At 38.4% G+C, this 13,172-nt stretch overlaps 1 protein-coding gene and 1 long non-coding RNA gene across 2 annotated transcripts in view; one reads left to right on the top strand and one right to left on the bottom strand.

Annotated features, from left to right (window-relative positions):
* Positions 1-4,938, bottom strand: part of LOC126285342 (uncharacterized) — a 173,557-nt gene extending 168,619 nt beyond the window's left edge. Inside the window, exon 1 of the long non-coding RNA XR_007551622.1 lies at positions 4,668-4,938. This is a non-coding gene — a long non-coding RNA (uncharacterized LOC126285342). The remainder of the gene's footprint in view (positions 1-4,667) is intronic.
* LOC126285341 (sorting and assembly machinery component 50 homolog B) overlaps positions 4,810-13,172 on the top strand; it is a 110,764-nt gene continuing 102,401 nt past the window's right edge. Inside the window, exons 1-3 of the mRNA XM_049984657.1 lie at positions 4,810-5,480; positions 5,644-5,718; positions 5,807-5,860. Of these exons, the coding sequence (XP_049840614.1) occupies positions 5,460-5,480; positions 5,644-5,718; positions 5,807-5,860 (150 nt within the window). The 5' untranslated portion in view covers positions 4,810-5,459. The remainder of the gene's footprint in view (positions 5,481-5,643; positions 5,719-5,806; positions 5,861-13,172) is intronic.

The raw sequence follows: 13,172 nt of genomic DNA, 5'->3' as shown, positions 1-13,172 counted from the left end.
TTTCATCAGCATGCTGTCGGTGACTCACTGGACACACTAGTGGATTTCTCCTACAGGCCAAAGCTGCAGGCCATTTCAGCGGGTATCTCTAATGGATCGGGTCTACCTTTAGTTTCCCACTAATGTGCACGCCCTGCAGATCAGATCAAATCTAACCGATCTGCACAGGCTAGGTCTGTTTGAGTGTGGCGTAAGGTAGTGAATTTTCGTGATTTATGCATGGACCCAGGAAGCAGCACTCGTCGGCAGGTCAGAGGCCAAGGGTGATGGATTTCAGAAATTGTGACTGTCTCACGGCAAGTATGTTGCAAGGTGTGGCATTTTATAGACTTATTTATTCTAGTACATTTTGGCACTTAGAAAGTACTTTATATATTAGAACAGATGGACGTTAAGAAGAAGAAAATTGTGGCAGTTGCTGGCGATTTGTACACTATGTACTCAAATATTTCTTGAAAGAAAAATAATACCTGTAAAGAAATTGTGACACTGCTTAGAAACAGCAAGACTGGGCAGGCATTTAGAAGTGCATGTCTGAGAAAGTCCAACTAGGCAGCTGCACCCTACCTGGCATAATTGTCCAGGTCGAGCTTAAGGAGGAGGAGGTAACAGACCAGATGATTGGTTGCCATTGTGAGGCCTGTCAACAAAAACTGGTGAGGCAGGCAAATACAGGCCAGCCAAGTCTTGATTTTTGTTGTACTGGCAATGGGCCATGATCTAAGACATGATTCTGCGCCTACCATGTAGCCTCCTAATGCACACTGACCCTATGATTTAAAAATACTGGCTATAAAAACCTACATAGGCCAGACTGTCTCATATTACTGGTCAGCAAAATGTTGGAAAGGCTAGTAATTAACTGCGTCTACACAGTACGCATAACAACACAATGGCTTAAGTAAGCTCTGTACAAATTTAGGGAACAGCATTACTGGGAATCACAACGTGAGGGATTCACTCAAGATGATGTAAAATCATTAGATTGCACAAGGGTGGGGGGCGGCAACCGGAGTACTCGTCACAAATTACGAACTGCTGTAGTAGTAAAAGACAGAGTAGGACCTTGGGTAAGATTGTTTCTGCAGGAGAGAACAGAGCATAATTGTTACAAAGGAAGTCTCAGAGAATGTGTCAGAGCTATTACGGGATTGAGTGACTTCGCTGGCATTACCTTGCAACAACATAGAGCTGGGTGAATACAAACGGCAGGAGCATTAATGTAAGCAAGAGCAAGTTGTTTAATTTCTGTTCAAGAAAATCCAGGACAACATTTGGATCCAAGTTAGTGTAAGAGATACTCTTATGACACCTAATTTTAAGTAAATCAAACAATGAAAAATACAGGATGGAATGTAGCAATTTGTTGCTAATTTTAAGTGTATAGGAGTGAAACTTCATACCAAATTTCATTAGGGTTTCCATGTGAGACGGGTAGTTTGTAAGACAAATGAGGTCCTCTTTCTGTTAATGATCAAGCTAGATGGCCCAGTGGGTAGCACACTGGACTCTCATTCGGAAGCCCGACAGCTCAAACCCATATCTGGACTTCCAAATTTAGGTTTTCCGTGATTTCCCTAAATATCTCCAGGCGGGATAGTTCATTTGAAAGGGCACAGCCGATTTCATTCTCCATTCCAGACTTAATCCGAGCTTGTGCTCTCTCTAATGACCTCAATGTCGACGGCACAGTAGACCTGATCTTCCTTCCGGTAATGTGAATTTTAGGGGCTGTTGAAGGAGAAGCAAGAGAATTGCTTCTTGACACGTCCTCATCTAAGCATAGTTTTTATTTATTTATTCATTCATTCATTCATTCATCCCATACAGGGACCATCTAACTATGATACAGGATACATTATAAAACAATGAAAAAAATCTCTGCTATACATGTTCATAGATTACATACGTATATTTGGTGAGTAACAGACCATCCACAATTGTGGCCGATTGCGTCATTTACCAACTATCATTAACTACTGTGCACTCACGAGATCCAGCAGGGACAAAACAACACGTTTCAGGAAGATAGGACAGGTACTTGGCCATGACGTTGCTGAAGGAACCATCCTGGAATTTGCCTGAATGTAAGAAAACCACGGAAAACTTAAAGCAAGATGTCAGGACAGAGTACTCTCCATCAGAAGCATGAAGTCACTGTTATCAGCAGAAATGCTTCTTTCCTTTTTTCCCCCATTGTACAATGTTATTTTGATCATACACAATTTGAGTGAGAACTCATTCACCATAGCCATCCAAGGTGACGCCAGCAAAAATAAGAAGGGAAAAAAAAATCCTCTGTTCAGTCCATTTGGAAAACTGGAAAGAGATGTTGAGTGCAGGATAATGACAAAACATTTCTATCATGCACCATGCATTTTGGCACATTTGCTTGTAAAAACATTTTTAGTTAGTTTCATGTTCCACATATCATTTTGCATAGTAATTACTCCCCACCACCTAATGCACTTTGCAACAACAGAAATTCTTCTACGGAACAAGAGTTGTTAAGGAGAAACTTTCGGTTTGTTTTTAAGTTTTACTTTGCTGTCTGTCAGACATTTTATATCCCTTGGTAAGTAATCAAAAATTTTAGCTGCAGCACTGTGCAGCCCTTTTTGTACTAAAGACAAACTTAATATGGAGTAACAAATGTAATTTTTTCCTTCTGGTACTGTAATTTTTTCCTTCTGGTACTGTAATTTTTTCCTTCTGGTACTGTAATTGTGTACATTCCTGTTACTTTTGAACTGCAGTGCTACAATAAACTTCATGAGGGAAAAATACACTGTGAAACAGTAGTAAGAACACCCAAATTCTCGAATAGATGTCTATAAGATCATTAGTGAGCATCTTGTATTATTCTTACAGCACATCTTTGAGCTATGAAGACTTTCTCCCTTAAAGATGTGTTACCCCAAATCATTTTTCCATATGACATTGTTGAATTAAAATATGCAATTATGTCAGCTTATTTATTTCTCCCTTCCACAAGATTTGCAATGATTCTAGGAGCAAATGTGGCAGAACTGAGTTGTTTTAAGAGTTTCAAAATATGCTTTTTCAAGTTTATAAATTCTCATCAGTATGGGCAGATTAGAATTTTGAAGGTACCACATTATTTTCTCACTATGTGTTATACTTATCATTGGTGTAGTACTGATATGTTTGGAATGAATGTGTTGTCTTTCTAAAATTGAGAGGCCATTTGCAGGAAACCAGCACTGTTTACTGGTCATTCCTTCTGTTTCCGTGTCTATACTTCAATTGATTATAATAAGTGTCATCTGCAAAAAAAAAAAAAGAACAAATTCTGCTTGTCATATTAGTTGGTCAAAGTATTATTGTACCTGGAAGTTTTTGTGATATTTCATGAGGACATGCAGAAGCCCTTGATAGTATATGCACATTTGTCTTGAAATCATTCACAATGTGATGCATTTTCCTTACACACTATAGTATTTGTTTAAGGTAACACCATTGCCTGTTTTCAATAATGCCCGCCAGAGGCCAAGTGCAATATTATCATGTCGGAGAAACATATTAGATGAAAGATGATTTCCAGATATGAGGAACAATAGTGGACCTAAAATTAACCCTTGGCGAACTCTACACATGATTTCTTCCCAGTCAGAATAACATGCCTGGACTATATTGGTTGGATTACTAAGTACAACATTCTACATTCTTTTGATTAGATGACATTATCCATTGACTGGCTATACCATCAATCCCTTAAAACCTCAATTTATCTAGGAGAATACTGTGATTCACACACTCAAACACCTTAGGTCGTAGAAAATACCAGTTGGTACTATTTTTTGTATTTAATGCACGCAAAATTTGACAAGTGAACATGGATCTGGAACATTGTGATCATACACTGTAATGTGACAGTGTTGTGGTTGTCTATTTTCATTATTAACTCCTACTCTGCCCTCTAGGTGATCTTTGTGCAGTATGCATTACTTAAGAAGTATGTTTTGGCTGCTCTTTTATAGAGATGTATTTTAGCAATTTGTCTCTTTGCACACTTCGTTATATAAATTTATTACCTGACAGAAGAAAATTCTGGTTTGAGTTTGGTTTTCAATGCAGTTCTTATAGCACTTGTAGCCATTTTACAAAGATTAACCACAGGTTTTTTTTTCTGGGAAAATTTCAGGAATGCAGCAATTATTTTCATGATGGAGGAGCTATAATGGAACTCATTGGAAAACTGGAGAGAAAAAAAAAAGGAGAGAACATGGATAGAGGCGTCGCTTGTTGCAATGCATGGGCTGGTGTATGTTGATTATGGAGGAGAGGCCAGATGCTAGAACATTTGCACAAAATAAATGTGGTACATTGAAACAAATATGTGGTCATATAGCCTTTAACTTAATTTTTTTACATTTACGCACTAAAGACTTATATAGGCCATAATTTTTAAAAAAGCGTTATAGCTTCATTACAATTAAATGTGTCAATAATAATGATAAATGAGGATGGCAACAATGGTAGTTACTCAAAGGCGTCACTATATCGATGGTGGTGTCTTATTTTAATCAATTATTATTCGGCACTATTTGCCAATTTCGATCACATAGTAATTATCAAGAGTGTAAATGTATTCCGATGTTAAATAGTCAATAAAAAAAGAGCTGAATGGAGGCATGTAGGCTTACATAGTATCACAAATGTGAGAATGCCGTAGGCGTGCATGCAACCATATAAACACAAGCAAAATCAACTGTTCGTGGTTTTATTGCTTCTTCCGCTCACACTCATTGTCATACAATATATATATATAATAAATGACGTATTGTCTGCCATGCACTTCACGTTTGTTTGCACAGTATGGATGTAGATGTAGAAAGGTATGTGCAGGTATTTTCAAGTTAGTGACCACCAATTGTTTTAACGACACCCATACGTCCCATATTTACTTACGCTCAACAGAGATCCTGTTTATCCAGTTTTCCAGTGATCATTGCAATTTTCAAACTAAATATAAACTCTGATTCTCATAAGTTCACTGGCATCAAAAACTGTAGTTAATGGTCTATTAATTAAAGAGTGGGCTAAAAAGAGGGGATTTCAAGCTGCTCTTCGCTCACTTTGATTGAACTCACTTGCTACTGTACGAAAAGTAATTTTTCACCATGTTCCACAACTTGGAATAAACTGGCCATTGTCACAATTTTGAAAGATTCCTGAACTCCATAGACGTTTGTTTTTGTTCTGAGAAAAAAACCTAATAAAAATAGCGTGGCAACTATTCTCGCCAATGACACGTGTAATAAAATATGTAGGTCTCATTTTTGAAATACATATTACTCCCGTCTGTGTGTTTACATCAGAGGACTATATCAAAGATGATGTAAGGGTGGGTGAGGTCGTACGCTGCTTCAAAAAAATAATAGTAGAGACGCCGGGTTTGCGATTATGTGCAGCATAGGAAAGTGACAGTTGGAACGATGGGGACAGTTTACGCAAAGGTAAAGGTGTTGTCTATTTTTCTATGTTTTTGTGTATTTTTACGTGAATGAGCTTCGTACTGTGTATTATGTTGTTATGGGTACATTTAGGCTTCATATAAAACAACTGATTCATTTGATAGGCATGTACTAGTTACCTCGCATGTACTTATTTGTGTTTCAGGAACAGTTTATTGAAAAGAACGAATCGTTCGGGAGTGGTAAACCGAGACATCTAAATTTAGGAACCAACGACCAAGTATGCTGAAGTCAACATATGAATGGAAGCTGTGTTTCAACGTTTGTATATGTGAAGAATACTATTTCAATGCCATTTTCGTTTACAGGAAGCCGAAGAATGCACAAGCGGTAAGAAGACAATAAAGTTGGAAGGCATACAGGTATGCGAATTAATTCGTAAAGCAGTGTGTTGTAAATCGCTATACAGTAAATGATTACCATTATTATAACGTGTGTACAGGCTGATGGTAATAAGGACTTGGGGCACTTGCGGAATGTAGACTACGTTAATTATTGGAGAGATGCAATTGAGATCGCTAGAGGGCGTGATTATTTTGAAGGCAGACACAATCATCATGGTATGAGGGAGCGCAGTATTTTGTTTTTACTGCCTCACACGGTACATACGGCAACAGAGTGAACCCAAAGGTGTCTGATGTCAAAACTATTTGTAAATTACTTAACACGGAATTATAGTTCCCTGGTTTGTGGGAATGAAATGGAAGAGAGAGCGTCTAATATGAGTAGGAAGAATGTTCCCCACATGCCCCCTACATTGGCAGTGTATGTATGTGAATGTAGAACAGTACACAGCTGTTGCTGATGATGCCTCAGCCCTGTGTGACATCCATCGCATTGATATTGAAACTACTGTAAGAACTACAGAAGATCCTCCAGCCAGTTTCCCCATTCCGAAGCTGTTGATTCATATAGTTGATGTGTGATCTGTCAACTTCACAGTGTAAATTGACAGGAGCTTCATCCAGTAATATAATGTAGGTACACTTGTATGCAGTTGGTAACTGTTTGCTCCACTACCCTCATCTAGACATTTAAATGAGCACTGATAATTGCTAATACTTTGGCTGTGCAACACTGTTTCTCCAATTCGGGTGTAGATGTAGGGATGTGCATATGATACAGCAGTTAAGGGAAGTTTGTCATTTAAATAGATGGCCCAGAGCAGAGTGGGCACTTAAGGTTAGAAATATTGGTTGTTAATTATATGTTCATGGCCATTAAATGGTTCCTAGCCAATTCTTTGCAATTATACTTCGGAAAAGCACATAATGTGCAATTCATAATTCGTAAGGCAGTGCCTGCTTAAAATATGATGAGCAGATAGAAGTTGACTGTGTGAAGTTCTTGGGAGTACAGCCTGGTAATGAATACAGTGGGGTGAATTTTACCACAGAACTGCTGAAGTGTGTGAATAAATTTTTGTTTTCAATGCAGATGTCAGATGGGTGGAGGAAAAAAAAAAATTACTATGCTTCCAAAATGGAAATTTTATTGGGGTAACTTGTCAAGCCAAGCTAAAGTTCTTAGAGTGCAAAAACACGTAATAAAATTATTTGTGATGTAAAGAACGTCCTACAGAAGCTGTTTCATGGAACTGGGGAGACTAGCTACTGCTTTCTAATGTATTTATTTCTTAATGAAATTTGTCATAAATTCTATCTCTTTATTTATTTATTTTTTGACCAACAACTCAATTTATGGAATCATCACTAGAAATAAGAAGAGTCTTCACAAATATTTGAAACTACTTGCTTTGGTCCAGAAAGCTGTCAGTTGTTAAGGAACACACATTTTCAATAACTAGCCAACAGCTATATAAAACTTAACTACCAGTAAATTTTGGTTGAAGAGGAGCCTAAAGGATGTGGTATTGTTGGCTAACACCTACTCCATTGACAAATTGCTTTGTAGAACCAACTGACATGTATATTTTGTTAATATCAAATAATGTGAGCTTCATGTAAAATCTGTTTTCTGTACAGCTTCAGTACAGTAAACTTATCAATCTAAATAAGTTTTCTAAATTGATTTTTCTCTTTGGGGATGTGCGGCTACAGCAGCTTAAGAATTATCATGTGCACATCTGTATATTTGTACATTTACATTTTTTGCGACGAGTCTGTTATTACTTTTTAAGTGAAAATATGTTTGAGATCTTTGGATTTATTCCAGATTCATGAGGATTATTTCATGTGTGTATAAGATGCATTAGCGTATATTTTTTTCTCTGTAAATATGTCTTACGTGTGCCATACTCTGTATCTACTGAATGTCAAGTGAATCTGATCCAATCTTGGGCACAGTAAACTCACCTTCTGCTTTTGAATGTGGAAAAGCTATTAATTGATTGACACATTTGTTAAATCAGCACTATCCAAAGAGCCACTGTTGTATGCATCCCACACTTTAATGTGTCCCATCAGGCATAACGCTTCTCGATTGAACGGAGACTACAGATCCTCTATCAGCCACAGAGTAAATTCACATATGTTATTACACAAACCTCATAATATTATTTATATGAAGGGCAAAAGGAAGAATTAAGGAATGCAAGTAAAATGTGTTATCTAAATTTGAAATGGCAAGTACTGCTTTTGTGTGTGTCTACTGCTGACAAAGGCCTTAATGGCCAAAAGCTATGATTGTGTGAATCTTTTTTATTGTGCCTATCACAGATCAGCATCTCCACTATATGGTGAGTAGCAACTTTCCTCCTCTCGTATTGTTATATCATCATATAGTTGTACATGAGGACACAAAAGTATTCATCAGAAGAATGTCTTGCATAACTTCGTGACTGCTGTAAACAATAGTATAAGTATGCGTGTTGATGTCAGCCTTGACACTACATTTATGTCCACATGAGCACAAACAGAAATATCACAAATGCTAACTTTAATATAGAGGTTTCCTTTATTTGTAAAGAAAAAGAGTTGTTGTTGTTGTTGTTGTTGTTGTTGTTGTTGTTGTGGTCTTCATTCCTCAGACTGGTTTGATGCAGCTCTCCGTGCTACTCTATCCTGTGCAAGCTTCTTCATCTCCCAGTACTTACTGCAACCTACATCCTTCTGAATCTGCTTAGTGTATTCATCACTTGGTCTCCCTCTACGATTTTTACCCTCCACGCTGCCCTCCAGTGCTAAATTTGTGATCCCTTGATGCCTCAAAAGATGTCCTACCAACTGATCCCTTCCTCTGGTGAAGTTGTGCCACAAACTCCTCTTTCCCCAATTCTATTCAGTACCTCCTCATTAGTTATGTGATCTACCCATCTAATCTTCAGCATCCTTCTGTAGCACCACATTTCGAAACCATCTATTCCCTTCATGTCCAAACTATTTATCGTCCATGTTTCACTTCCATACATGGCTTATACTCCATACAAATACATTCAGAAACGACTTCCTGACACTGAATCTATACTCGATGTTAACAAATTTCTCTTCTTCAGAAACGCTTTCCTTGCCATTGCCAGTCTACATTTTATATCATCTCTACTTCAACCATCATCAGTTATTTTGCTCCCCAAATAGCAAAACTCCTTTACTACTTTAAGTGTCTCATTTCCTAATCTAATTCCCTCAGCATCACCCGACTTAATTCGACAACATTCCATTATCCTCGTTTTGCTTTTGTTGATGTTCATCTTATATACTCCTCTCAAGACACTGTCCATTCCATTCAACTGCTCTTCCAAGTCCTTTGCTGTCTCTCACAGAATTACAATGTCATCGACGAACCTCAAAGTTTTTATTTCTAATCTATGGATTTTAATACCTACTCCGAATTTTTCTTTTGTTTCCTTTACTGCTTGCTCAATATACAGATTGAATAACATTGAGGAGAGGCTACAACCCTGTCTCACTCCCTTCCCAACCACTGCTTCCCTTTCATGCCCCTCACCTCTTATAACTGCCATCTGGTTTCTGTACAAATTGTAAATAGCCTTATGCTCCCTGTAGTTTACCCCTGCAACCTTTAGAATTTGAAAGAGAGTATTCCAGTCAACATTGTCAAAAGCTTTCTCTAATTCTACAAATGCTAGAAACGTAGGTTTGCCTTTTCTTAATCTTTCTTTTAAGATAAGTCCGTAAGGTTAGTATTGCCTCACGTGTTCCAACATTTCCACGGAATCCAAACCGATCTTCCCCAAGGTCCGCTTCTACCAGTTTTTCCATTCGTCTATAAAGAATTTGCATTAGTATTTTGCAGCTGTGACTTATTAAACTGATAGTTCGGTAATTTTCACATCTGTCAACGCCTGCTTTCTTTGGGATTGGAATTATTATATTCCTCTTGAACTATTATTATATTCCTCTTGAACTCTGAGGGTATTTCGCCTGTCTCATACATCTTGCTTACCAGATGGTAGAGTTTTGTCAGGACTGGCTCTCTCAAGGCCGTCAGTTGTTCTAATGAAATGTTGTCTACTCCCGGGGCCTTGTTATGATTCAGGTCTTTCAGTGCTCTGAAACTCGTCACACAGTATCGTATCTCCCATTTCATCTTCGTCCTCTTCAATTTCCATAATATTGTCCTCAAGTATGTCGTCCTTGTATAGACCCTCTATATACTCCTTCCACCTCCCTGCTTTCCCATCTTTGCTTGGAACAGGGTTTCCATCTGAGCTCTTGATAGTCATACAAGTGGTTCTCTTTTCCCCAAAGGTCTCATTAATTTACCTGTAGGCAGTATCTGTCTTAGACCCAGGGGGGATAAGCCTGTACATCCTTACATTTGTCCTCTAGCCACACCAGCTTAGCACTTTTGCCTTCCTGTCGATCTCATTTTTGAGACGTTTGTATTCCTTTTTGCCTGCTTCATTTACTGCATTTTTATATTTTCTCCTTTCATCAATTAAATTCAATATTTCTTCTGTTACCCAAGGATTTCTAGCAGCCCTCGTCTTTGTACCTACTTTATCCTCTGCTGCCTTCACTACTACATCCCTCAGAGCTACCCATTCTTCTTCTACTGTATTTCTTTCCCCTATTCCTGTAAATTGTTCTCTTATGCTCTCTCTGAAACTCTGTACATCCTCTGGTTCTTTCAGTTTATCCAGGTCCCATCTCCTTAATTTCCCACATATTTGCAGTTTCTTCAGTTTTAATCTACAGGTCATAACCAATAGATTGTGGTCCGAGTCCACATCTGCCCCTGGAAATGTCTTACAACTTAAAACCTGGTTCCTAAATCTCTGTCTTACCATTATATAATCTATTTGATACCTTTTAGTATCTCCAGGGTTCTTCCACGTATACAACCTTCTTTCATGATTCTTAAACCAAGTGTTAGCTATGATTAAGTTGTGCTCTGTGCAAAATTCTACTAGGCGGCTTCCTCTTTCATTTCTTAGCCCCAATCCATATTCACCTACTATGTTTCTTTCTCTCCCTTTTCCTACACTCGAATTCCAGTCACCCATTACTATTAAATTTTCGTCTCCCTTAACTATCTGAATAATTTCTTTTATTTCATCGTACATTTCTTCAATTTCTTCATCATCTGCAGAGCTAGTTGGCATATAAACTTGTACTAATGTAGTAGGTGTGGGCTTCGTATCTATCTTGGCCACAATAATGCGTTCACTATGCTGTTTGTAGTAGCTTACCCGCAGTCCTATTTTCCTATTCATTATTAAACCTACTCCTGCACTACCCCTATTTGATTTTGTGTTTATAACCCTGTAGTCACCTGACCAAAAGTCTTGTTCCTCCTGCCACCGAACTTCACTAATTCCCACTATATCTAACTTTAACCTATCCATTTCCCTTTTTAAATTTTCTAACCTACCTGCCCGATTAAGGGATCTGACATTCCACGCTCCGATCCGTAGAACGCCAGTTTTCTTTCTCGTGATAACTATTTTACCTCCGGAATATTTTACCCAAGAGGATGCCATCATCATTTAATCATACAGTAAAGCTGCATGTCCTCGGGAAAAATTACGGCCGTAGTTTCCCCTTGCTTTCAGCCGTTCGCAGTACCAGCACAGCAAGGCTGTTTTGATTAGTGTTACAAGGCCAGATCAGTCAATCATCCCGACTGTTGCCCCTGCAACTACTGAAAAGGCTGCTGCCCCTCTTCAGGAACCACACGTTTGTCTGGCCTCTCAACAGATACCCCTCCGTTGTGGTTGCACCTACGGTACGGCCATCTGTATCGCTGAGGCACGCAAGCCTCCCCACCAACAGCAAGGTCCATGGTTCATGGGGGGAGGACAACACTAGCAAAAGTTAAAGAGGGAGTAGGAGGAGGAACCAAAGGGCTTCCCACAATGGTAACAACGGTCCCCATCAGATCACCAAAGTGGAGCAGTGTTGTGCTTGGTTAGCATTTGGATGGGTGAATGTCTAGTTCTGCCAGTCGCTTTTGGCAAGTGCGATGCACTCAGGCCTTGTGAGGCCAGTTGATGACCTACTTGATGTAGTAGTAGTGACTCTGGTCATGAAAGCTGACGATGGCTGGGAGAGTGGTTTGCTGATCACATGTCCCTCTACATCCAGTCATACCTAGTGCTGAAGATGACATGGCAGTCAGTCTGCACTGTTGGGGCAGAGATGGAGTTGGAGGAGGGCAGAGAATTGTACATAGAGGTCCGCTAGACCCACATTAGTTTTTAACTGAAGCTGAAGTTGGATGGCTGGCAGGAATTGAGGATGTGCTATAGAAAATGTTTTCACCCCTAAAGCTTTGATGTGCTGGTAGATATAACCCTAATTACATGTCTGTGCTGCTAATCACAACTGATGTGTTACAGAATTTGGTTTTTGACAGAGTAGTCATCATTAACAGCATTTCTCACTAGTTGTATTTGTGTGTTTGACTCCAGTCTGTTACCTGATCAATTTCTTTTTTTTGTTTCTCTTAATAATTGCAGAATGCACTATTTCATTCCTCAGTTAGCAGTGATCAGTTTTTGAATGGTTTCTCCATTAAAAATCCATGTCGAACTGCTACAAGTTGGAAGATGTTAATATGCAGTGATTTTAAACCTCTTTTTTTTTTTCAGAGAAACTTAGTTTTGAAAACCCATTAGTGTTTACCTAAAGCACTCCAGGCTATTTTTACTGTTGTGTTTATTTCTTTCCCTGAAGGAAAATTGTTTTTTCTATAGCTACACTAGATGCAAAAAATGTGAAATTTAGCTTCTTATATGTCTGAAAGAAATTGTAGGATAAATCTGAAACTTTGAATGTAATAACATACCAATATAAGGTTTTAGAATATAAGGGACATACTCCTACTGCTTTCCAGCAGTTAACAGATTGAGGGCAAAGTTGATTTTTGTAAAAACGCCAAAAATGGCTATTTTTAGCCAATTTGTACAAAAATTCCTTAAAAAAGCTTTATATAAGCTCCCCACACCGCTGTCCCCCCTCTCCTCCCCTTCTACATTTGTTTAGTACTCTGAGGAAGGTAATATTGAAAATCCTGATTAGGAAATGAGATGAGCCAGAACAACTTGGGAAAGAAAACACTGTCTGTCTTTTATCATGACTAATCATGACATATTTCAGCCTGTTTTTCTGTTACGCTAACTATAGAATCAAACTGATTATAAATTTAAAACTTAAACGGTGCACTACAAAAACACCGAACATTGTGGTTGTAAAACTGGTACAAAGCTTTACACCATTGTCACATTGTGGAACTGTGGGGAAATTCATG

The sequence above is a fragment of the Schistocerca gregaria genome, chromosome 8 (genome assembly GCF_023897955.1).
Source record: "Schistocerca gregaria isolate iqSchGreg1 chromosome 8, iqSchGreg1.2, whole genome shotgun sequence".
In the NCBI taxonomy this organism is placed as follows: domain Eukaryota; kingdom Metazoa; phylum Arthropoda; class Insecta; order Orthoptera; family Acrididae; genus Schistocerca; species Schistocerca gregaria.
The sequence above is the reverse complement of the archived record's forward strand: the minus strand, read 5'-3'. Positions and strand labels throughout refer to the sequence as shown.